The sequence below is a fragment of the Myotis myotis genome, unplaced genomic scaffold (assembly GCF_014108235.1).
Source record: "Myotis myotis isolate mMyoMyo1 unplaced genomic scaffold, mMyoMyo1.p scaffold_m19_p_2, whole genome shotgun sequence".
NCBI lineage: Eukaryota > Metazoa > Chordata > Mammalia > Chiroptera > Vespertilionidae > Myotis > Myotis myotis.
The window spans coordinates 164,035,553-164,062,992 of record NW_023416324.1 but is presented as its reverse complement, the minus strand read 5'-3'; the positions used below and the strand labels follow the sequence as shown (position 1 = coordinate 164,062,992).

At 40.8% G+C, this 27,440-nt stretch overlaps 1 protein-coding gene across 22 annotated transcripts in view; it reads left to right on the top strand.

Annotated features, from left to right (window-relative positions):
- DLG1 (discs large MAGUK scaffold protein 1) overlaps window positions 1-27,440 on the top strand; it is a 291,832-nt gene that overhangs the window by 180,946 nt on the left and 83,446 nt on the right. For all 22 annotated transcript variants that reach the window (XM_036351776.1, XM_036351782.1, XM_036351770.1 and 19 more), the window contains 2 exons: window positions 15,280-15,400; window positions 25,006-25,162. In XM_036351776.1, coding sequence (XP_036207669.1) covers window positions 15,280-15,400; window positions 25,006-25,162 — 278 coding nt within the window. The remainder of the gene's footprint in view (window positions 1-15,279; window positions 15,401-25,005; window positions 25,163-27,440) is intronic.

Sequence of the window (27,440 nt, the reverse complement as noted above, 5' to 3'; positions counted from 1 at the left end):
ATGTACAAGCTGAGATGAGATTTAAATCTATTTTAATGTATTAGTGTTGGTTACAAAATGAAAGTTTTGTTTGGTGCATTGAGTTCATTTTAGAAGCACCATGTGTAGTAAAGATCTTTAATGTATTCCTTTTAATATCCTTTTCCAGGTTTTTCTTTTTTAAGTTGTAGAGATATTTGTGAATTTTTCAAGTGGCAATATTTCCAATTTTAAATTTGGCAAAATTCATTATCACCAGTAATTATTGTAAGTTAAATACAAATTATAGCTTTAGTTGGTTTGGCTCAGTGGGTAGAGTGTCGGCCTGCGGACTGAAGGGTCCGGGTTCGATTCCAGTCAAGGGCACATGCCTGCGTTGCAGGCTCAGTCCCAGTAGGGGGCATGCAAGACTTGGCAACCAATCAATGATTCTCATCATTGATGTTTCTATCTGTCTCTCTCTCCCTTACTTTCGGAAATTAATAAAAATATATATTTCTTAAAAATACAAATTATATTTTGAAATGTATCTACTGTCCTCCAGTGGTACATCTTTATTATCTGCTCACTGAGTTCTTATTTACTCAAGTATAACTAATAGTATTTCACTAATAGTATTCAGTCTCTTTAATGGACAAGAATAATGTCTTATATTTCATTTGTGTCAGTAAAAAACTTTGCTACTTGTTTAAAATTCTTACATACAGTTGATTTTTAGCACAAATCTATAAGGACTTAATGTATTTTTATTTGTGCTTGCAAATTCAATAACAAGCAAATCACCAATTTGAGTATCAATCTTATTTATTATGCTGCTTTATCTGTTCAAGACAACTACGTGTATTACTCAGCAATAAAAAGAATGATATCTTGCCATTTACAATAACATGGATAGACCTAGAAGGTATTGTGCTAAGTGAAAGAAGTCTGGCAAATAACATGATTTCACTTATTGTAGAATCTTAAGAAAAACAAATGAATAAATGAAGTGAAATAGAACCAGACCCCTAGAAGCAGAGAACAAACTCATGGGGTGGGGACCAGGAAAGGGACACTTATGTGCACATTTGTAACAATTGGTCCACAAGTTGAGAATTGGTGTCCTGTTTATGGTCAAATATACAAATAGCCAGGCTGCTTCTTACAAATAAATTGAACTGAAAAATATTATTTTTTATTGAATTAGTCCTTTTTATTTATAATATGACATTTTAAAAGTGGAAGAGCTAGTTCGAAAGAATAGTAATTAAATAATGTTTTGTTGTTTTCCCTAGAGGCATCTGTTATTGAACTAATAGAACAATGATTTTCAACCTTTTTCATCTCATGGTGCACACAAACTAATTACTAAGAAAGATATATGTTTTGCTGATCTGACCAAAGAAATAGGTATAATTTTTATGGATTTACAAAAAAAATAATAATAGTAATTACCTATCCTTTTTTGCTTCAAAGTGACTTTTTAAAAATCAGGTGCTTATCTATAGTATATAAAAACCAAGTGACTGGAACAGTGGAACAACCAGAACAACCCAAACGATCGGTCGCTATCTGCAGCAGCCAACTGTCCCAATGGGAGCCCCGATCGGCCCTCCCAACCATCCATAGCCCTTCCCCTTGGCCAGCCCTGCCCCCAGTCGGCCCTGATTGGAATTGGGGCTGGTGGCCAACCTTCCATGTCCCCTCACCCCTGCTGGCCTGGCCCCCATTGGGGTGGGCCATGCACAAATTCGTGCACCGGGCCTCTAGTACTTGTATATAAGGATTTCTCATACCAACAATTAACAATCAGATGCAGCCTTATTATGCTATGTGACCAATAAGATGTAACTCTTTATATGATCTTATATATTTACAGTTCAAGACAGAGCATTCACACCGAACAGCTATTGTTATGTTGGCTTTTGTCATTTTTTTATTTGATAATCTAAGGGAAAAGAGGTCAATACCCTTGACTACATAGTCAGGTATTGCATGTTTTAAAAATTCTTGTAGCACACCAGTTTGAAAATCGTTGTAATAGAACATTGTAAAAATATTGAAGTTTACCTTCCTAGTTTAACTTTATCATAATGTTCTGTTTCCATTCCCTTCTCTTCTTAGGAAACTACAATTCTGGATTTTGTTGTATACTTTCAATTCATGTTCATATAACATATGCAGTCTATAAATAATTTGTGTTTTTCTTAAATATTTGTGTTTAAATACTTTTTTACATAAATGATTTTTACCTATTAGCTCTCCTAAAGCCGTTGCCATCAGATTATTCAATTTGTTTCCTGTCCCTTATGTTAGTTGTCTAGTGTCCTCTTCATTAATCCTGCTTTAGTCACTGAAGATTTTAGTGTCAGGCCCATTGTTCTTTTTGCTACTACTGTTCATGTTGTCATTCTTAGTGATGTCCATTCAGAATCCACACCGATAATTCATTCAACAGCCTGGAGACTTTGTTTCCTGTTCTTTTTCTTTTTAATTATCCTGCTCTCCACTCCAGCTCAGATACTTGCTTCAAAGATAATAATTTAGATCTGATCATCAATACCTTCACTGCCTCTACAGTCTTGATTAAAGTCATCCCATTTTCTTACTACACTTTTTATTTCATTTACTCCTATCCTAAAATTCGTCCTCATTTTGACCTTTAATCATTTGATGCTATCACTTGGCGTTGCCCCCTTGTATCTCCATTTTTCAAGCTTAGCTTCCATAATTTGTCATGATATTCACTTCTTTGCACATGTCTCTCTTACCCCCTATTTCATTGGCAGAATCCTAATTCTGGTTCATTCTGCTATCTTCCTTCATTCCTGCTTCCTAAAAAGCAGAACATGACTGGAGAAAAGCACAAAATCGTAGTTAAAGTTATGACCATAAATCTCAGATGGGGCCACACTGTTGTGATTGTAATCAAAATATGTATAATACCCAAAATATGGTACCCAGGCATAAAAATGGGTTTGTTTCGGGGGGGGGGGAAGGTTTATTGATCTGACAGAGAGCATAGTTTCTCTGCTGACATTAAAATGCTCATGCAAATTCCAGTATATGTCTTCTCATTTTTATTTTTTTTAATTAAATCTTTATTGTTCAGATTATTACAGTTGTTCCTCTTTTTTCCCCTCCACCCGGTTCCCACCTCACCATCTGCCCTTACACTCCTCCCCACTGTCCTCATCCATAGGTGTACTATTTTTGTCCAGTCTCTTCCCGCACCCCCCACACCCCTTGCCCCCCTAAGAATAGTCAGTCCATTCCCTTTCTGTGCCCCCTGATTCTATTATATTCATGAGTTTATCCTGTTCATCAGATTATTTATTCACATGATTTTTAGATTCACTTGTTGATAGATGTGTATTTGTTGTTCATAATTAGTATCTTTTTCTTCTTCTTCCTCTTCTTAAAGGATACCTTTCAGCTTTTCATATAATACTGGTTTGGTGGTGATGAACTCCTTTAGCTTTTTCTTATCTGTGAAGCTCTTTTTTCGACCTTCAATTCTGAATGATAGCTTTGCTGGGTAAAGTAATCTTGGTTGTAGGTTCTTGCTATTCATCACTTTGAATATTTCTTGCCACTCCCTTCTGGCCTGCAAAGTTTCTGTTGAGAAATCTGCTGACAGTCGTATGGGTACTCCCTTGTAGGTTACTGACTTTCTTTCTCTTGCTGCTTTTAAGATTCTCTTTGTCTTTTGCTCTTGGCATTTTAATTATGATGTGTCTTGGTGTGGTCCTCTTTGGATTCCTTTTGTTTGGGGTTCTCTGGACTTCCTGGACTTGTAAGTCTATTTCTTTCACCAGGTAGGGGAAGTTTTCTGTCATTATTTCTTCAAATAGGTTTTCAATATCTTGCTCTCTCTCTTCTTCTGGCACCCCTATAATTCGGGTGTTGGTACGCTTGAAGCTGTCCCAGAGGCTCCTTACACTATCTTCATATTTTTGGATTCTTTTTTCTTTTTGTTTTTCCGGTTGGGTGTTTTTTGCTTCTTCGTATTTCAAATCTTTGACTTGATTCTTGCGATCCTCTACTCTGCTGTTGGAACTCTGTAAAATATTCTTTATTTCAGTCAGTGTATGCTTAATTTCTAGTTGGTCCTTTTTCATATCCTCGAGGGTCTCACTAGATTTCTTGAGGGTCTCACTAAATTTATCGGCGGTTTCTAGAAAATTCTTGAAAAACCTTATAAGTGTGATTTTGAACTCTATATCCAGTAGTTTGCTTTCCTCCATTTCTGTCATTTGTGACCTGTTTCTTTGTCTCCTCATTTTTTATGCTTCCCTGTGTTGATAGAGTGGCTTTCTGTGCTAAGTGTCCTATAGGGCCTAGTGGCTCGGCCTCCCCAATTACCTGAGGTGGACACTCTTGGTGCACCCCTTTATGGGCTTTGTGCACAGTCTTGTTGTAGTTAAGCCTTGATTGTTGTAGGTATCACTAGGAGGAATTGACTTCCAGGCCAATTGGCTATGAGAATCGGCTGTGTCTATGGTGGGAGAACTTCTCTGCTGGAGGCACCCTTCTGAGGCAAGACTTGCTTCAGTGGGACTTTGGTGCTCATTGAGTCTACCCCTGAGTGTGTCCCTTATGGATCTGAGGAGATGTAATCTGGATGGTCCCACTCTGACCACTGGGTACACTGGCTCTTGGATCTCTAAGGAGGTGCTAATTTAGCCTCCACCTGAGGCTACCCAACAGGAGCTATGGAGAAATCTACAGATTCCTCTTCTTTGTTTGGGATTTGGATGTGCCTAGATGAGGCCCAGCTGTGAAGCAATGCAAGCAGCTGTGGAGCCTTGGGCCTTCTTTTGGAAGTTCTGGGTCTCTCTGACCCAGCTGCAGTTTGTTAGGTAATTTTCATATTGCAAAGGGCCAGGCCTTTCATATGCAAGAGCCTCTGCGCACAGCTTGAGTGGGGTGGGTCTCAGGTGATCAACAGGGTGGAGCAAACAGCTATGGCTGATCCTCAGTCTTACCCTAAGAGGCCCGGTGTCTCAGTGTCCTGGTAATCACTGCAAGCACCTCTGAGAGAAAGCCGCCCTGGAGTTCCGACCGATGCCAGACAGTCCAGTTTCTCCCCATATGAGTCTGGGTCCCCAGAGCCTCGCCTGGAACTGGAGTTCAGAGCACTTGGGAACTTGAGACCCCTCCTGATTGAAAAAGACAACTGCGTCCTCAGTTGCCAGCCATTTTCACGTGCGCCTCTGTACCTCTGTACTTTACTTCCACATCTCCTCTGAGTCTCAGTGTGCTTTTCTCTTTCCTTCTAGTTGTAGAATTTCCATTCAGCCAGCCTTCCTGTGGTTCTGGATGATATCCATTTTGTCTTTTAGTTGTATTTTTGAAGTAGTTGTTCGAGGCAGCAATTTCTGCTGTTCACCTATGGCGCCATCTTGGTTTCTCTGTAATGTTCTTGTCTTCTCATTTTTAATTTACATTCTCTTCCACTAGAAGACCTGTGAAACTTTTGATTTGGCCATATATCTCGTACCACTTTTACTTCAAGTTCTACTTGCTTCTGTCCCAAACTTGGAGTGTTTGGGAATTAATCGTGATATCTAAGGACAAGAAATTAGGCTTTCTTGTTTTATAATTCTTCAGGAATCTCTTAACCTATGATTTTGGTTTTGGAAATAGCATTGTGTTATCTGATCCTTTTGGGGGGCTGTCATTTCTCTATTAATATTTTTAAATATATTTTTATTCATTTTTTACAGAGAGGAAGGGAGAGAGATAGAGAGTTAGAAACATCGATGAGAGAGAAACATCAATCAGCTGCCTCCTACACACTCCCTACTAGGGATGTGCCCGCAACCAAGGTACGTGCCCTTGACCGGAATCGAACCTGGGACCCTTGAGTCCGTGGGCCACCACTCTATCCACTGAGCCAAACCGGTTAGGGCTAATTTTTAATTCCATAAATTAATTTTTAATTTTCTGTTCTTAGCTCTTGCTAGAATTACAACCTATATATAATATTTATTACTATTATTTAAATAAACCAATAGTTACTTTTGGTTAGTTTTTAATTTTCGCTTTTTATTTAAACTGTTTTATCGATTTTAGAGAGAGAAGTATCAATGTGAGAGAGAAACATTGATCAACTGCCTCCTACATGCCTCCAGTTGGGGGTGGAGCCTGCAACCCAGGCTGTTCCCTGACCTGGAATCTAACTAGTGACCTTTGGTGCATGGGATAAAGTTCAACCAACTAAGCCACAACAGCCAGGGCTGTTGTTTACTTCTATGGTGCTTTTGCTTTATAGGTACATTTAAAAGGATAATTTTAAATTGGATTGACAGATCTGAGCTAGTGTCCGGGCATAGACATTTTTCGATACATCTTCGAGCAATTTTAGGTTCACAGTAAAAATAAACAGAAGGTACAGAATTTCCATATACCACCTACTTCCATACACACATAGCCTGCCCTATTATCAACATCACCCACCAGAGTGATACATCCATTCCAATTGATGACCCTACATTACCACATCATTATCTAAAGCCCATAGTTTGCATTAGGGTTCACTTTTGGTGGTGTACATTCTGTAGGTTTGGACAAATGCATGACATATCTACCATTATAATGTCATACAGAGTATTTTCATTACCCTAAAAACCTAGCCTCCATAGTTTTGCCTTTTCCAACCATATCACATGGTTGGAATCTTATAGATATAGCCTTTGAGACTGGTTTTTTTTGCATGTAGTAATATGCATTTAAGTTTCTGTCATATCTTTTCATGGCTGGATAGCCTCTTTCTTTTTAGTGCTGAATAACTCTTTGTCTAGATGTACTGCATTTTATTTATTCATTCACTTACGGAAGAACATTTGGTTTCTTCTAAGTTTAGTCAGTTATGAATAAAGCTGCTATAAACATCCATGGACAGGTTTTTCTTTAGACATAAGTTTTCAACTCCTTTGGAGTAAATACCCATGACTGCAATTGCTGGTTCAAATGCTAAGAATATGTTTAGTTTTATAAGAAACAGCCAAAGAGATTAAAAACGGCAGCAGAGTAGGTAGCTGCTGTGTGGACATGCTCCCACAAACAAGCTGGAATTACAACAAATATGGAAAGGCTTCCTGAATAATCAACAGAAAACTCACAGGAGAGAATCCTGATACCCAAGGACCGAAGGTGGAGACCATGTAGAGATTGGTAGGAGGGGCAGTGGCGCAAAAGGGCTGGCCGGGCACCCACAGACAGGAACTGAAGTCCTGGAGAGCTATCTCAGCTGTGGAAGGGTACCACTGTGAACTCTGGGATTTAATCCAAAAGCTGGGCTCTCCAGGAGAGAACCAAATCTGAGGAAGGGGAGAAACCAAGATGGCAGCATAGATAAACACTGGAGATTGCTGTCTTGCACAACCACTTCAAAAATACAACTAAAAGACGGAACAGGCATCATCCAGAACCACAGGAAGGCTGGCTGAGTGGAAATTCTACAACTAGAAGGAAAGAGAAAAGCATACCGAGACTCAGAGGAGGTGCGGTGCGGAGGTAAAATACAAAGGTGCGGAGGTACATGCAGAGAGGGCTGGCGGCCGAGGACACGATTGTCTTTTTCAATCGGGAGGGAGTCTCAAACTCTGAGCTCCAGTTCCGGGTGAGTCTCTGGGGACCCAGACTCATACATACGGGAGAAACAGGACTGTCTGGCATTGGTCGGAACTCGAGGGCAGCTTTCAGAGACGCTCGCAGCGATTGCCGGGGCTTCTAAGGGCAGTACTGAGAGCAGCCATACTGCTCGCTCCCCCCACCCTGTTGATCCCCTGGGGCCCTGCCCAAGACATGCACAGAGGCTTTTGCATATGAAAGGCCTGGCCCTTTGTAATCTGAAAATTACTTAACAAACTGCAGCTGGCCCAAGGCCCCAGGGCAACTTGCATTGCTTTACAGCTGGCTTCTTCTGGGTAGCCTCAGGCAGAGGCTAGATTAGCACCTCCTTAGATCCAAGAGCCAGTGTACCCAGTGGTCAGAGTGGGACCAACCAATTACAACTCCTCAGAGCCATAAGGGACACACTCAGAGGGCAGACTCAGTGAGCACCAAAGCCCCACTAAAGCAAGTCTTGCCTCAGAAGGGTGTCTTCAGCACAGAAGTTCTCCAACCATAGACACAGCTGTTTCTCACAGCCATTTGGCCTGGAGGTCAATTCCTCCCAGTATTACCTACAACAATTAAGGCTTAACTACAACAAGACTGTGCACAAAGCCCACAAGGGGGTGCACCAAGAGTGTGTACCTCAGGTAATTGGGGAGGCTGAGCCACTGGGCCCTATAGGACACTTAGCACAGAAAGCCACTTTATCGACACAGCGAAGCATAAAAAACGCGGAGACAAAGAAACAAGTCACAAATGACAGAAATGGAGGAAAGCAAACTACTGGATATAGAGTTCAAAACCACACTTTTAAGGTTTTTCAAGAATTTTCTAGAAACCGCCAATAAATTTAGTGAGACCCTCGATGTTGTGATAAAGGACCAACTAGAAATTAAGCATACACTGACTGAAATAATAAAAACGCGGAGACAAAGAAACAAGTCACAAATGACAGAAATGGAGGAAAATAAACTACTGGATATAGAGTTCAAAACCACACTTTTAAGGTTTTTCAAGAATTTTCTAGAAACCGCCAATAAATTTAGTGAGACCCTCGATGTTGTGATAAAGGACCAACTAGAAATTAAGCATACACTGACTGAAATAATAAAAACGCGGAGACAAAGAAACAAGTCACAAATGACAGAAATGGAGGAAAATAAACTACTGGATATAGAGTTCAAAACCACACTTTTAAGGTTTTTCAAGAGTTTTCTAGAAACCGCCGATAAATTTAGTGAGACCCTCAAGAAATCTAGTGAGACCCTCGATGTTGTGATAAAGGACCAACTAGAAATTAAGCATACACTGACTGAAATAAAGAATATTATACAGACTCCCAACAGCAGACCAAAGAATCGCAAGAATCAAGTCAAAGATTTGAAATGGGAAGAAGCACAAAAACACCCAATCGGAAAAGCAAAATGAAAAAAGAATCCAAAAATATGAAGATAGTGTAAGGAGCCTCTGGGACAGCTTCAAGCGTACCAACACCCGAATTATAGGGGTGCCAGAAGAAGAGAGAGAGCAAGATATTGAAAACCTATTTGAAGAAATAATGACAGAAAACTTCCCCTACCTGGTGAAAGAAATAGACTTACAAGTCCAGGAAGTGCAGAGAACCCCAAACAAAAGGAATCCAAAGAGGACCACACCAAGACACATCATAATTAAAATGCCAAGAGCAAAAGACAAAGAGAATCTTAAAAGCAGCAAGAGAAAGAAAGTCAGTTACCTACAAGGGAGTACCCATACGACTGTCAGCTGATTTCTCAACAGAAACTTTGCAGGCCAGAAGGGAGTGGCAAGAAATATTCAAAGTGATGAATAGCAAGAACCTACAACCAAGATTACTTTACCTAGCAAAGCTATTATTCAGAATTGAAGGTCGGATAAAGAGCTTCACAGATAAGGAAAAGCTAAAGGGGTTCATCACCACTAAAACAGTATTATATGAAACGCTGAAAGGTATCTTTTAAGAAGAGGAAGAAGAAGAAAAAGGTAAAGATACAGATTATGAACAACAAATACACATTCATCGAGTGAATCTAAAAATCAAGTGAATAAATAATCTGATGATCAGAATAAACTCGTGATTATAATAGAATTAGGGGCATAGAAAGGGTGTGGACTGACTATTCTTTCGGGGGAAAGGGGTGTGAGGGATGCCGGAAGAGACTGAACAAAAATCGTGCACCTATGAATGAGGACAGTGGTGAGGGGGTGAGGGCGGAGGGTGGGTGGGGAACCGGGTGGAGGGGAGCTATGGGTGGAAAAAAGAGGAACAACTGTAATAGTCTGAACAATAAAGATGTAATTTAAAAATTAAAAAAAAAAAAATCTGAGGAGGATACCCACATAACATCAGCTGTGAAAAGCAGCGGGGTGTTGTCTGCCAGGGAGTGGCAGCTGAAAGTTTGGGCACACTCTTAAAGGGTCAATGCACAAAAATTCCCTGTGGAGCCACCCACCTTGTGCTCTGGCAGAGGGAGGATGAAGTGGACTGGATCTGTGAGAGCAGAACCCAGGACTGGGGACTTGGGGCATAGAGCTCAGAAGGAGACACCCCAAGTTTCCTGCGCTGAGTCATTCCCTCACACAGCAGAGGACATCTTTTCCACATACACATTTGCCTTGCCTCGGGCAAGACAGTCAACACACCCTGTTGGAAAATACCTTGCCCTGAGGCTACTTAAGAAATTAAAAGTAACAATTAGCCTTCAGGGAGAAGCAACTGCCCCACCCTGTTGATAAAAAACGCTCACCACACCTGAGGACAGTTGCCTGGGGCTATTCAAGTCAGAATCCTATCAGTCTGTAGACAGAGGCAGTGCAGTCTCTGGAGGGTTTGAGTCTTTGATCCAATTAGTCAGAAACAGCCTTGAACACTGTCCTGCACTAGAAATTGAGAGGTATAGAGGAACTATCTAAAACAGTGGTTCTCAACCTTCTGGCCCTTTAAATACAGTTCCTCATGTTGTGACCCAACCATAAAATTATTTTCATTGCTACTTCATAACTGTAATGTTGCTACTGTTATGAATCGTAATGTAAATATCTGATATGCAGGATGGTCTTACGCGACCCCTGTGAAAGGGTCGTTCGACCGCCAAAGGGGTTGCGACCCACAGGTTGAGAACCGCTGATCTAAAACATAGTCACAAATCCAAACAGACAACCAAAATGAGGAGACAAAGAAACAACCTTCAAATGAAAGAACTAGAGAATTCTCCAGAAGAAGAGATAAATGAAGCAGGGATAAGAAATTTATCTGAAACAGAGTTCAGAGTAATGACAGCAAAAATGCTCAACAGTATGAAAAAAGATGTAGTAACTATGAAAAAAGAGTCTGAGATAAAGAATGATATAACACAAATAAAGAACATATTGAAAGGAATCCACAGCAGATTAGGGGAAGCTGAAGATCGAATCAGTGAATTAGAAGACAGAGTTGAAAATAATCAGAGAACCAAAAAGAAAAGAACCATTAAAAAACAGGAGGACAGCTTAACGGACCTGGGGACCAATGTGAAATGTAACAATATTAGACTAGAAGGTGTGCCAGAAGAGGCAGAAAGGGAGAAAGGAATAGAGAAGGTGTTTGAAGAAATAATGGCAGCAAACTTCCCAAACCTGGTAAAGGAAAAAAATCACACAAGTTCAGGAAGCACAGAGAACCCTAAAGAAGAACCCAACCAAACCCATGCCCAAACACATCATAATTAAAATGCCAAAAATTAAAGACGGAGAGAATCTTAAAGGCAGCAAGAGGAAAGAAAACTGTTAGCTACAAAGGAGTTCCCATAAGGCTGACACCTGATTTCTCATCAGAAACTCTACAGGCCATAAAGGAATGGCATGAAGTACTCAAGGTAATGGAAAGCAAGGATCTGAGCCCAAGATTACTATATCCAGCAAAGCTATCATTCAAAATAGACTGTCAAAAAAAAAGCTTCCCAGACAAAAAAAAAAAAAAAAGAGTTCATCATCACCAAGCCAGCATTACAAGAAATACTAAGGTTTATTGCATGTAACATTATTATATTTAAGATCCTCTTTCTTTAAATATTAAAAAATAAAAAATTAATTGATTTTTTTTTAAAAAAAAGAAACAGCCAGACTGTCTTTCAAAGAAGATAGGATTTTGCATTCCTACTAGCAAAGTATGAGAATCCCTGTTGCTCCATTTCTTCACTAGCATTTGATGTTATGTGTTCTGTATTTGGCAGTATCTCATTGTTTTAATTAGCATTTCCCTGATGACATATGATGTGGAGTGTCTTTTCATATGCTTATTTGCCATGTGTATATCTTCTTTGGGGAGCTGTCTCTTAAGGGTCTTTGACACTTTTTTTCAATTACAGTGGACATGCAATATTAGTTTCAGGTGTACCACGTAATTAGGCATTTTATATACCTTACAAAGTGATCACCTCAATAAATTTAGTACCCATCTGGCACCATACATAGTTTTTACAGTATTATTGACTATATTCCCTACGCTGAACTTTACATATATTGGCACATTTTAAATGTGGTTTTTTGTTGTCTTATTGTTAAGGTTCTTTGTATATTTTGCCTAACAGTCCTTTATCGCGTATCTCTTTTGCAAATATTCTCTCCCAGTCTTTGTCTTATCTTTTAATTCTCTAGATATTGTCTTTCACATAGCATAGACATTTAATTTTAATGAAGTCTAGTGCTTGTCAGTTCTTTCTTTCATGGATCATGCTTTTGGTATTGTATCTAAAAGTCATTGCCAAACCCAGGGTCATCGTGATTTTCTTCTATGTTATCTTCTAGGGAGTTTTATAGTTTCATTTTTTTATGGTTAGGTCTGTGATCCATTTTGAGTTAATTCTTGTAAGGTTTATGTCTAGATTCATTTGCACGTGGATATCCAGATATTCCAAGCACCATTTGTTAAAAAGACTATCTTTGCTCCATTGTATTGCCTTCGCTCCTTTGTCAAAGATCAATTGACTATATTTATATGGGTCTGTTTCTGGATTCCCTATTTTGTTCCATTGATCTGTTTTGCTATTCTTTTGCCAATGCCACACAGTCTTGATTACTGTAGCTTTATAGGAAGTCTTCAGTGTGAGTCCTCCAACTTAGTTCTTGTTCAGTATTATGTCAGCTATTCTGGGTCTTTTGCTTCTCTGTGTAAACATTAGAATCATTTTGACAATATCTTCAAAAAATTTGCTGGTATTTTGACTGAGTTTGCATTGAATCTATAGATCAAGTTGGGAAGAACTAATATCTTCATAATATTGAGTCTTCCTATTTATGAATATGGAGTATCTCTCCACCCCCCAATCGGCCCTACCCTGAGCGTGACTGAGGGTGACATCGCAACCTCCCAATCCGCCCTGCTCTGTGCATGACAGGGGGCGGTGCCCCCACTCCCCAGTCGGCCCTGCTCTGAGCCCGACCAGCGGCTGCACCTAGGGATTGGGCCTGCCCTCTGCCACCTGGGAGCAGGCCTAAGCCAGCAGGTTGTTATCTCCCGAGGGGTCTGCGAGAGGGGGGACAGGCCGGGCTGAGGGACGCCCCCTCCCCCCCGAGTGCACAAATTTTTGTGCACCGGGCCTCTAGTTTATATGTAAGTGCACATGTGCACACCCACACAAACATAGTTGAATACAGTGTTGCTGTCATTATTTTGAACCGTATTATCTGTCAGATCAGTAATAAGAAAAACAAGTTTTTATTTTATTTTATTCCTTCTTCAATGCTTTTTCCTTCTTTACATATAACTGAGTTTCTGACCTACTAGCTTTTCTTCTCTCTGAAGATTGTCTTCACACATTTGAAATGGCAAGTGTACTAGCAACAGATTCCCTCAATATTTGTATAAGAAAGTGTTTCTTCACTTTTTCAGGATAATTTTACAGGGTAAGGAAGTATTTTTTCTCTTAACACTAAATATTTCCACACTCTTGCTTGAATGGTTTCTGAGGAGAAATCAGATGCAATTCTCATTTTTGCACCTTTATCAATGAGATGGGGGCGGAGGGTTTCTGTGGTTTCTTGTTGGAATATTTTTCTTCCCCTCCCCTTTTTTTTTGATTTTGTGTAATTTAGAAAGGATTTGCCTAGGTGTAATTATCTTGGCATTTATACAGCATAGAGCTTCCTAGATCTGTGGTTTGGTGTCTGACATTAATTTGGGTAAATTCTCAATCATTTTTATTTCAAATAGTTCTTCTATTCCTTTCTCACGTTCTCCTTTTGGTATTTTTATTATGTGTATGTTACACCTTTTATAGTCCTACAGTTCTTGGATATTTTGTTTTGGTTTTATTAGGTTTTTAATCGGTCCTTTTTCTTTTTAGTTTTTAGTTTTAGAAGTTGCTATTGCGATACCCTCCATCTCAGAGATTTTTTTCCTCAGCTGTATTCAAACTGTTAATAAGCCCATCTAAGGCATTATTTATTTCTATTACAGTGTTTTTGATCTCCAGTACTTCTTTTTTGTTTCTTTCTTAGAATTTCAATCTCTTTACTTACATTGCTCATCTGTTCTTGCATACTGTCGGCTTCTTTATTAGAGCCATTAGTATACTCTTCATTGTTTCAAATTCCTAGTCTGATAATTTCAACATTGCTTTCATGTCTGAGTCTGGTTCTGATGCTTGTTCTTTCTCTTCAAACTGTGTTTTTGCCTCTTAGTATGTCTTATAATTTTTTTTCTTGATAACTAGGCATGATGTACTGGGTAAAAGGAGCTGCTGTAAATAGGCCTTTAGTGATGTGGCGATATAGTTTTGGGGAAGGGAAGGTGTTTTATATATAGTCCTATGATTATGTCTCAGTCTTTTAGTCAGTTTGTGCCTCTGGAATGTGAACTTCACAGTGCTTCTCAGTATTTCCAACCTCCTCTCTTAGTTAGGTGGGATAGGATGGTTAGAGTGGCCTGGAGTTGGTTATTTCCCAATAAAAGCTCAGCAGGTTAGGGTCTAGTTAACCGTTCCTCCTAGGGGCAGACTGTTGAGAAGAACAGGAATGCTTGTGTCTTACAAAATGATTCTTTTTCCTTTCCTCCTGCAAAGAAGCACAAGGGCATTTTTCCCCCCAGTATTCACTGTGAGACCCAGTAGAGATCCAGGAGGTAAAATTTACAGAAGTGTGGGGTCCCTGAATGACAAGGTCCACCTGGTGTTTCTGACTTTCAGAGTTGTCCACCTTAGCCTCCAAAAACTTGTCAATTATGATTCAGGCTTCTCTACCCCAGCAGTTCTTCCACAGACATTTCTGTTCTGGTTAAGTTGTGATTCTCCGTTTGCTGCCAGTCTCTCCAATTTGAGGGACAGCAGTTTGCCCTGTGACCTCCCTTATCTTAAGGATTAAAGAATAGTTGTTGATTTTTTTCAGTTTGTTTAGCTTTTTAGTTGTTTTTAGGACAGAGTGATGGCTTCCACACTTGTTATATGCTAAACTAGAAACATACTATTTAATCATTTGGTTTTTGCAAGTTTGCTTTACTGATCTGAATATTTGAACTAGTTTTTACCTGGAAACTTGACCTTGTCTAATTTTTTTTACCTGATAAATAAATCTTCTCTAACAAATTCTATTATAGAAATAAGTGAATATGAATTATACAGTAATCTTTAATTTGATAATTCACAAATGTGGTACTGAATAGCTTGTTTCATTTTTCAAGTGTTTTTCACTTTCTTTATTTTGAAGCTGCTTCTCAGCCCATTGATAACCATGTTAGCCCATCTTCCTACTTGGGCCAGACACCAGCATCACCAGCCAGATACTCACCTGTTTCTAAAGCAATGCTTGGAGATGATGAAATTACACGGTAAGGAACTGAACATACATCCTTCTTACATAAAGCCAGCTATTAGATGGAGTTCTAATCAGCCAAGTAGGATAGACATAATTTTCAGGACTAAAAATTTTTATTGACAGATGAGGAACCTAAACCTTAACTTTTCCATTGTATGATTCATTGAAGAGACTGAAATGTAAAAATATTTTATATTCCAAATAAATCACTGCTCTTTTTTTTAATATTGCTATTTTTTAATGATTGGTAAATTATCATTAGAAAGTAGCTATGGTAAAAGTTAAGAACATATTTAGGGATATTTAAAACTAACTTTTTATATATTTTTATCTAATATATACCATACTAGGGGCCCGGTGCACGAAATTCGTGCACTGGGGGGGGGGGGGCGGGGGGGGAGTGTCCCTCAGCCCAGCCTGCCCCCTCTCACATACTGGGAGCCCTCAGGCGTTGACCCCCATCACCCACCAATCGCAGGATCGGCCCCTTGCCCAGGCCTGACGCCTCTGACAGAGGTGTCAGGCCTGGCTGGGCAGGGGACCCCCAGACCCCTCCGATTGCTGGCTCTGCCCCTTGCCCAGGCCTGATGCCTCGGCCAGAGGCATAGACCCCCATCACCCTCCGATCGCTTGATCGGCCCCTTGCCCAGGCCTGACGCCTCCGCCAGAGGTGTCAGGCTTGGACAGGGGACCCCCATCTCCCCCCGATCACTGGCTCTGACCCCCGCCCAGGCCTGAGGCCTCTGGCCCAGGAATCGTGCCTGGGCAGGGGACCCCCATCTCCCTCTGATCGCTTGCTCCATCCCCCGCCCAAGCCTGATGCCTCTGACCCAGGCTTCAGGCCTGGGCAAGGGGACCATCATATCCCCCCAATCCCCAGCTCCGCCCCCCCAGCTCCCCGCGGTTGCAGGCTCCGCCCCTGCCCAGGCCTAACGCCTCTGGCCTGGGCATATGGCCCAGGCAGCGGGGACCCGCAGCTGCAGTGGCCCCGCGATCGTGGGCTCCGCTTTAGGCCCAGGCAAGGGACCCATAGCTCCTGGGACTGCCAGCTTCGACCGTGCCTAGCTCCCATCGCTGGCTCCACCCCTACTTCCTGCTATCACTGGCCAGGGCAGCAAAGGCGCCTGATTCTCCGATCATGGCTGGGGGGCAGGGCAAAGGCGGCCCCAGGGCTGCCTTTGCCCTACCCCCCAGCTCTTAGCTCCCCCCTGGGTTTCCGATCACTGTCAGTGGCAGGGGGCTTCTTCCTGCTTTCCCTTTCGCCTCCCTGCATTGTGCCTACATATGCAAATTAACCGCCATCTTGTTGGCAGTTAACTGCCAATCTTAGTTGGCAGTTAATTTGCATATAGCCCTGATTAGCCAATGAAAACGGTAGCGCCGTACGCCAATTACCATTTTTCATTATGGCATTTATTTTTCAGAATTCAACAAGTAGTATTTTCTCTAACACCTAAAATATACTTTCAACTAACATTACTAACTGCACTCAAGTTTGTAGATTAACTGTCTTTTTATTCCCAAAGAACTCTCAACTAGGTGGGAAAAAATAAGTGAAAAAGTATTTTAGATCTTTTTCACATTTAATATAGTAATACATTTTTGTACAGTTTGCTTTATACTTTGTACAAGTATCTCATAGCACTTACCATTAAACATATGCTAATTAATGCCTAATTTTATGTTTTTATTTATTGCATTGTCAGAATTATTATTTTTGAACCTTCATAAGTCTAATTATTCTTTACTTGTCAGACTCCTTACTTTAGGCAGTGATCTCTTCAAGGTCATATAGGAATGTTTGTCTTTGTCCGCTTCTATAAGAATTAGCAATGTTGAGAACTTAATTTAAAAGCTGCTCAGTAATTATGTTTGGAATGAAAATCAGCAGAAAGCATAGTGTTTGTGATGAAGATATGAATTTTCAAGGCTACTAGTGTTTAGGCTATGCTCCTAATCCTATCTAATAATAGAGAAACATGGTAATTAACTGTAACTTCACTACCCTTCCCATTGGCTAATCAGCAAGATATGCAAATTAACTGCCAACCAAGATGGCGGCCGGCAGCAAGGCAGCTGAAGCGAACAGGAGGCTTGCATGCTCCAGTGAAGGAGGAAGCCAAGGTTCCCCACCTGCCGCTGCCGGCCTCTGATCTGCAGTCTGAGAAACAATGTTGCAATTATAGAAGGTAAATAAACCCCAGAAACCTGCTTTCAGCCGTCAGAGCTGGAGCGAGCAGAACCGCAACAGTGTTACAATTATAGAACCCAAACAAATTCAGATACCTGCTTTCAGCAGCCGAGGTCTCAGAGCTGGAGCCGAGCCTCAGAGCTAAAGCCAGCTCTCAACTCCAGTGACAGCCATAGAAGGTAAATAAATCCCAGAATAAAAAAAGAAAAAGAAAAAGAAAAAAAAGGAGAGGTTCGGAGCTTCAGTCACCCGCCAGCTTGAAAACGGCCCTCAGCCCCTCACCCAGACTGACCAGGCACCCCAGTGGGGACCCCCACCCTGAAGGGGGTGTGACCAGCTGCAAACAGCCATCATCCCCTCATCCAGGCTTGCCAGGCACCCAGGTGGGGACGCCCACCCTGATCCGGGACACCCTTCAGGGCAAACCAGCTGGCCCCCACCCGTGCACCAGGCTTCTATCCTATATAGTAAAAGGGTAATATGCAAACTGACCCTAACAGCAGAAGGACTGGGAATGACTGGTCACTATGACACACACTGACCACCAGGGGGCAGACGCTCAATGCAGAAGCTGCCCTCTGGTGGTCAGGGCGCTCTCACATGGGAGGAGCTCTGTTCAGCCACAAGCCAGGCTGATGGCTGCCGGTACAGCGGTGGTGGCGGAAGCCTCTCCTGCCTCCTCAGCAGCGCTAAGGATGTCCGACTGCAGCTTAGGCCTGCTCCCCGCTGGCAAGTGGGCATCCCCCGAGGGCTGCCGGGCTGCCAGGCGGATGTCTGATTACCATCTTAGGCCCAATCCCTCGGGGAGCGGACCTAAGCCAGCAGGTGGTCATCCCCTGAGGGGTCCCAGACTGCGAGAGGGCACAGGCCGGGCTGAGGGACCCCCCCTTCCCCCCCCACCCCGAGTACACAAATTTTTGTGCACCGGTCCTCTAGTACTATGTAATAAAAGGCTAATATGCAGATTGTCCCCTCAACTTGGAGTTCGACCAGGGGGCGGGGCCAGCTGCCCGCCCCTCCCCCCCCCGGCCAATCGGCCCCAATTAGGGCAGGCCTGCCAGATCCCACCTGTGCATGAATTCATGCACCAGGCCTCTAGTCTGTCATAATCATTTTGTTGCTTTCTAATAGTGCCTATAGGAGTAAAAAGGAAAATAATTAATGGCTTATCTAGTCTTTAATCTCTGCTTATTTTTCAAACTAAAAAATATGTTATATTAGCATCTTGATTTCTGTTTCCTATCTTTTTCACTTGTATATCTCCTGTCTAGAATATTGTATTGGACTTTGTAGTATCTCATGATGGATGTACCTGATTTCTATACTTTTCTATAAAATTCAGGTGGTTGGTTACTAGATATGTCTTTCCAAATTGGTGTGCATTTTATCACTCCCTTTTGATAATTACACTACTATGCCCAGATATTGAAATATAAAATCTTCACCTTTCCATCAGCAGTTCTCCACAGTTTGATCCTAAAGCAATCTTTCAGAGGTTATCTCACATTACCAATCCTATCTAATAAAAGAGAAACATGGTAATTAGCATACGACCGCTACCCTTCCCATTGGCTAATCAGGGTGATATGCAAATTAACTACCAGCCAAGATGGCGGCTGGCAGCCAGGCAGCTTGAAGCTAACATGAGGCTTGCTTGCTTCAGTGACGGAGGAAACCAACGTTCCCCACCTGCCTTGCTGGCCTCTGAGCTTGCAGTTTGAAACATGGTTATAAATATAGAAGCTAAACAAAACCCCAGAAACCTGCTTTCAGCCTGCTGGGATCTCAGAGCTGGAGTTGATCTAGTGTTTCGATTATAGAACCAAAACAAACCAGATACCTCCTTTCAACAGCCGAGGCCTAAGAGCTGGAGCCTCAGAGCTAAAGCTGGTCCAGAATAAAAGAAAAAAAGAAAAAAAGGAGCAGTTGGGAGCTTCAGTCACCCACCAGCCTGAAAACAGCCCTCAGCCCCTCACCCAGACTGGCCAGGCACCCCAGTGGGGACCCCCACCCTGAAGGGTGTGTGACCAGCTGCAAACAGCCATCATCCCCTCACCCAGGCTGGCCAGGCACCCCAGTGGGGACCCCCACCCTGATCCAGGACACCCTTCAGGGCAAACCAGCCGTCCCCCACCGGTGCAGCAGGCCTCTATCCTATATAGTAAAAGGGTAATATGCCTCCCAGCACCGGGATCAGCAGAGCTGCGAGGCCTCCCAGCACTGGGATCAGCAGAGCTGAGAGGCCTCCCGGCACCGGGATCAGTGTGACAGGGGGCGGGGCCACAAACTCCCTATCCGCCCTGCTCTGTTCGTGACAGGGGAAGGCACCCCAACCCCCTGATCAGCCCTGCTCTGTGCCTGATGGGGGGAGCTCCCCAACCCCCTGATTGGCCTTGCTCTGTGACAGGGTGCGGCACCCAAACCCACCCCCCCCACGGGCCCTGCTCTGTGTGTGATGGGGTAGTGCCATAACCTCCCCATCGGCCCTGCCCTGAGTGTGAGAGTGGCAGTGCCCCAACCCCCTGATCGGCCCTGCTCTGTGTGTGACAGGGGGCAGTACCCCAACCCCCTGATTCGCCCTGCTCTGTGCATGACAGGGTACGGAGCCCCAACCCCCCTGATGGGCCCTGCTCTGTGAGTGACAGGGGCAGCACCCCAAACCCCTGATTCGCCCTGCTCTGTGCGTGACTGGGTGGCGTCGCAACCTCCCCATCGACCCTGCCTTGAGCGTGACAGGGGGCGGTGCCCCAACCCCCCAATCAGCCCTACCCTGAGCGTGACTGAGGGTGGCATCGCAACCTCCCGATCTGCCCTGCTCTGCATGACGGGGCGGCGCCCCTACTCCCCAATCCGCCCTGCTCTGAGCCCGACCAGGGGCTGCACCTAGGGATTGGGCCTGCCCTCTGCCACCTGGGAGCAGGCCTAAGCCAGCAGGGTGTTATCTCCCGAGGGGTCCCAGACTGTGAGAGGGCACAGGCTGGGCTGAGGGACCCCCCCCCCCCCCCCCCCCCCCCAAGTACACAAATTTTTGTGCACCGGCCTCTAGTCTTTTTTTTTTTTTTTAATATATTTTATTGATTTCTTACAGAGAGGAAGGGAGAGAGATAGTTAGAAACATCAATGAGAGAGAAACATCTATCAGCTGCCTCCTACACATCTCCCACTAAGGATGTGCCCGCAACCCAGGTACATGTTCCCGACCGGAATCGAACTTGGGACCCTTCAGTCCGCAGGCTGACGCTCTATCCACTGAGCGAAACCGGTTTCGGCCGGCCTCTAGTCTTAAATAAAATAAAAGAAATCCCAACAGTTGATTTAAAGGTTTTTTTTTTAACAGATATGATCCACATACAGTTCACCCATTTAAAGTGTACAACTCTGATTTTTGGTATATCACATTATTAATTTTTTTAATATGGTAATGTATGCATATCATAGCATTTGCCATGTGCAATTCAGTGCAACCATAACATTATGCAACCATCACCACTATCTATTTCCAAAACTTTCCTTACCTCAGACAAACTATAACCATTAAGAAATAACTCTCCATTCCCCTATCCTTCTTGCTCCTCCTGGTAACTCCTATTCTACCCTTTGTCTCTGTGAATTTGTCTACTCCAGATTGTTAATATGAGTGGAATCTTAAAATACTTATCCTTTTGTGTCTGGCTGTAGCATGTACAAAACTTCATTCCTTTTTATGGCTGAATAATATTCCATTTTGTGTATATACCCCATTTTGTGTATCCATTCATTTGTTGACAGACACCTGAGTTGTTCCCACCTTTGGGATATTGTGAATAATGCTATAATAAACAATGGCATGTGAGTATCAGTTTCTGTCCCTGCTTTCAATTCCTTTAGATAAGTGATTTTCAATCAGTGTGCCACAAGAATTTTTAAAACATTCAATACTTAACTGTTTAATCAGGAGCACTGACTGCTTTTCCCTTAAATTGTCAAAAAACATGACAATAGCACAGCTCTGTTTACGCCGGGTTTTCTCTAAAGCTGAGATGACAGCCAATCAACCACTCTCTGAAGAGTGTAGTGTTGCTATTAATAAAGTGGCATCTTATAAGCTGCACATCAGTGTTGCTTATTTATCTATGCCCTATAATTCCATTGAAGACTCAGTACAACCTCTTGTTGCCAAATTCTTTGAAGACCAAGCTGAGGTGAAGAGGGAAAATGGAAAGGAATTCCTGAAATACCTAAGAAAATGTGGGAGTAAAATTTGCCTTCCAGTGTTTAAGAGGCCTGAGATAAATAACTATGAGACCTGGCATAAAAGCTCTAGAGCAGCGGTTCTCAACCTGTGGGTCGCGACCCCTTTAGGGGTCGAACGACCCTTTCACAGGGGTCGCCTAAGACCATAGGAAAACACATATATAATTACATATTGTTTTTGCGATTAATCACTGTGCTTTAATTATGTTCAATTTGTAACAATGAAATTGGGGGTCACCACAACATGAGGAATTGTATTAAAGGGTCGCAGCATTAGGAAGGTTGAGAACCACTGCTCTAGAGGGAGGAAATCATAAGCGATTAGCAAATCAGGCCCAGGAGGAGGAAGACCCATCGTAAAAGCCTGCTGAGTGTTGGGTGAATAGACCTAACATCAGAAGACAACAAAGCATGTCTTCCCATTGTAGTAGGTCCCAAAATCAATCAGGGCCTTAAGAATCTTGATCTTCTCCATTTGACAGAAGACTGCTTTTCTTCATTGGTGTGTGTACAAATAAACCTATTTTTGCATTATTTAAAAAAAAAAAAAAAAAAGACAACAGCCACCACAACAATAGCTGTCCAGTGTGAATGAATCAAAATTATACCTTTTTTTTTCTGGTCAGATCAGCAAAAAATATATTTTTGGGTGTGCTGCCAAATTTTAGTAATTAGTTTATGTGTGCTATGAGATGAAAAATGTTGAAAATTGCTGCTTTAGATATATATCTGTGAGTGGAATTGCTGGATCATATAGTAACTCTGTGTTTAAATTGATGAGGAACTACCTTTTTTCTACAGAAGCCACATCATTTTATATCCCCACCGTCAATAATTTTAGGGTTTCAGTTTTTCCACATCCTCACCAACTCTTGTTTTTCATGTTTTGTTTTATTTTATAGCCATTGTAGTAGTTGGGACATATTGTGATTTTTACACATTTTCCTAATTACTAATAATGTTGAAGCATCTTTTCATGGGCTTTGAAAAATTAGAATTTATTTTTCTCTGGAAATACTATTGGATTTCAGCAGGATAATTTTAATTAAGTATCATTTACTACTATAGAAATAGAATTCATAAATATTTAAAGCATAATAGGAACCCTAAACCATGAGTCTACCATCTAACAAGAAAATAAAACATCACCAATATAGTGAAACCTATCCTGTGTCCTGCTTTTCTGCACTGCCCCACCAAGTTAACTCCTTTTCTGAGTTAAATTTTAAACAAAATTTTGGATTTATTCCCTTTTTTTCTTTCATATATGTTTGTGTATATAATATATCCTAAACAGTATATATTTAGTTTCGCAATTTTTGACAAGAGAATATATAATTTTGTTAACACTATAAGTGAACTGGGAAAACTGATACCTCTGTATGACTAGAAAATACCATTTTAAGTTTTGAGTGGACAAACATTTAAGAAGCTTAATTTCACATTATATGGAAGTATTCCTAAAATACATTTGTAAAATTTATTTCTTCTAAGCTTTTTGTTATCAATAGATTTCTGTGATGTTTTAGAAAAATCACATTAAATTTAAAAAATGTTTATCAAATATGATATAGTCTAATCTCAAGTGATGTTCTGTATTTTATTATATAAAACTAGAGGCCCGGTGCACAAAATTCGTGCACTGGCGGGGCAGGGGGTGTCCCTCAGCCCAGCCTGTACCCTCTCACAATCCAGGACTGCTGGCTCCCAACCGCTCGCCTACCTGCCTGCCTGATTGCCCCTAACCACTTCTGCCTGCCAGCCTGATCACCCCCTAACCACTCCCCTGCCAGCCTGGTTGACACCTAACTGCTCCCCTGCCCGTCTGATCGCCCCCAACTTCCCTCCCTGGCTGGCCCGGTCGTCCCTAACTGCCCTCCCCTGCAGGCCCAGTCTTCCCCAACTGCCCTCCCCTGCCAGCCTGGTCACTCCCAACTGCCCTCACCTGCTGACCTGATCACCCACAACTGCCCTCCCCTGCTGGCCATCTTGTGGCTGTGGGCACTGCCATCTTTGAGGATAGGGCAGTCACTTAGCATATTCTCTCCTTATTGACTGTGGGCATCGCCATCTTTTGAGGGCGGGGCAGTCACTTAGCATATTCTCTCCTTATTGGCTGTGGGCATCGCCATCTTTTGAGGGCGGGGCAGTCAATTAGCATATTCCCTCTTTATTAGATAGGATAATCTGCTGCTGGTATTTTCATGGTCTTACCAGAGGAAATGATTGATTTTCACATAGCTATGTATAAGTGGTAGCAAATATGAAACATTATTAGTGGTAAGATATATTTTTATTTCAGATTTTAAATAGGTGGTATGTGGGGCAAAAAAGGGTACATCTTAGAAAGGACAAAAAGCAGAGGTAGATAGATGGATGTGACTTAAGAAATAAAGATATTTAATTGTTTCATATAAAAAATCTGGAGATGGGCAATTCCAATGTTTATGTAGCAACCCTAGGTCCATGGTTTCTCTGCTTGATCTTAGCTTCATGACTGTTTTGTGTTCAAACCAGTAATGGCGTTTTATCATTTATTTTTTTGTGGGGGGTGTTATGTTGGGTGGGGAGGCAAACAAATGTGCTTTGTCCTTGTTAGGGTCTGTCTTTCTTTGGAAGTGACCGTGAAATTTCCCATTATTTCTCAGAAGCCAGAAAAGGATCATAGCAAAGGGTTAATGACTGGCTTAAGTTAATCATGAACTCATCCCTTTGGAATTGGAAAAAGGACCTTACCTTCTCTAAGACAAAGTGATATCTTCCTTTTACAAAATCTAAGAAGTAGGGGAAATAGGCAATAAAATGTGCACAACATCAATTTTTCATAAGTGTATTATATATACAATATTCCCTGAGAAGGCTCTTTATATCATTTTTTTAAATTTCCACATTGTTTTCTTCTTTCTGTTTTAGTTTCATGTTTTCTTCCTTTTGTTTTAGTTTCATGTTTGTTTCTTAACATGGGTTTTGCTTTTATATAAAATTACGATTTTTACTTTTAATTTCTAAGCCTAATTTCTAGGGTTAGAAAGAATTCCTTCCTTACCTTGCAATTCCAAAAACCCTTTTATATTTCATCTAGCTTTCTTTATAGTTTGAAAAGAGTTATCAATAGGGAATTCTTTCTCATTGATACAATGTCAAATTCTGTATAAAATTTCTAAGATAAACAAAATTGTTTTTTTAATTTTTAGGGAACCTAGAAAAGTTGTTCTTCATCGTGGCTCAACAGGCCTTGGTTTCAACATTGTAGGAGGTGAAGATGGAGAAGGAATATTTATTTCATTTATCTTGGCTGGAGGACCTGCTGATCTTAGTGGAGAGCTCAGAAAAGGAGATCGTATTATATCGGTAGGATATGTTAATCAAAGTAATGTGTGTGTTTTTATTTTAACTATGACCTATTATTAAAAATTTTTGTTTTTACATCCTAAAGTGATGAGATATTTTAGTTAATCTTACCATTTTACAACTTAATTGTAGAATTATAGTGATGTCAGAGAACATGATCTATATGACAGATTTTATTTTGATATTTGGCTTACTTATAAGTGTCATCTTTATAAATGTCTTTTACACTATATCTATTAATTCAACTTATGTCTTTATATGTCTAGTAACTCAACCTTGCTACTTGTTTAGTTTAGATCTTTGTTTTAATCTGTTGTCTGCTTAATATATTATTAAAAAAGATTTTTTTAAAGCTGTCTGAATGTGATGATGTGTTTAGCACTTTGTCCTTATAGCATTTTTTTTCATTGTATGTATGAAACTATGTTATTAAATGCACGAAATTTAGAATCATCATTTCTTCCTAGTGAGTTGAACTTTTTGATCCCCTTTATTTATAATAAAGGTTTTTATCCTAGAAGGTATATTGCTGATGTTAATGTGACTGCTAACATTTTTGCTTGACATTCACCTCATCTTCCCTTTTTACTTTCAATTTGTCTGTGCATTTATGTGGCTGTTGTCCATACAGTTTTATACTAAAACTGATCAATAATTCTACTGTTCTACCTAATGGCTCACAGACTTTGGGAAACTTTAATTCTAATGATATGTTTCTAGTATTTTACTTCTGTTTCACTTTTATATCCCCCAAACTGAGTCATTTTTATTTTTTTTAAACAGTTAATCCATTCTATCATTTTTTTGTTCTTATATTTTCTTCTGTGTTTTTTAGTGGGCTACTAACAGCATTGGGATTTGTTTTTATTGAATAGGACTGTCTTGTTCATTGTAGAAAATTTAGCCTTTTAAGCTCCCATTCTCTTGCTAGTAGAACTCCTTAGTTATTTTAAGAAGCAAAGGTGTCCCTCAAATATCCAGATGCACCTTAGTGGGAGCCCTTGGATTATTCTTTAGCAGTGATTTTTTTTTAATAATTGATTGATTGATTTGAGAGAGAGAGAGAGGAAGAGAGAGAAACATCGATTATTGTTCCACTTATTTGTGCCTTCATTGTTTGATTCTTCTATGTGTCCTGACCGGGGATTGAACCCATAACCTTGGCATATCGGAATGATGCTCTAACCAACTGAGTTACCTGGTCAGGGGCCAGCAATGATTTCTTGATGATAAATACTCTTAGAGTTTGTCTGAAAATATCTTTATTTTACCCTGATGTGTAAATATAATTCAGTCTAGAATTCTAGGTTGACAGTTGTTGTCTAGTACTTTGAAGATACTGCTTTATGCATGCTATTTGGAAAATAATACAATAATTAATAAACAGTAATACAAGAATAAACTCTGTTTCACACACTCACAACCATAAACCTATTTTTGTCCCACCCTGTATGCTATTTTGTTTTTAATTAAAAAGTTTGGGCAACACTTTAAAATTGTAAGATCTGAGATATAGAAACAAACCTATATCCTGTGTTGCCAATAATATTCAATATTGATGACTATTTAATTAATTTCTTATAAATCAATAGAGACCTTTTCAACTACATAATATAAAGAAAACAAAATTTGAAAATACTCCTCAAACGGAAGGTATATGTTGCTGGAACAGGATAAGAAAAGCATTCAAAAATGTACATTGTATCTTTTTACAGTTTTCTATCAGTCAATCCCTCTTGCCACCTAATCCTTACCTGCACATACTTAACATGTATCATCATATATATTCCTGCAACCTATATCTGACAAAAGACTTGGAGGAATTGAGGTGGGAGTTATAAAACTTTTCTATCTCTCATGGTGGTTGCTACACAACATTTAAAATTGTCAAAACTCTTAACTGTTAACTAAAAAAAGATTAATTTATTGAATATAAATTATGCCTAAAAAATAGATGTTTAAAGTCATAACCAAGTATCATATCCACCCAGTTCAATGATTTTTTAAAAATTGATGATAATAAAACATTGATGAGGGCATGGAGTAATTGTAACTTTCACTCATTACTGGTGGACAGATAAAATAATACAATCATCACAAAAACTTTTGGGACGTTTTCGAGAAATTAAACATATACCTAACCTTATCACCCAGACTTTACCCACAAAATCATACATCTACAAAAATCACTTTAACAATAATGTGTGTAACAGACTTATTCATAATCCAGATTTTGAAATAATTTGTGTTCATCAACAGTAAAGTAGCTAAATAAATT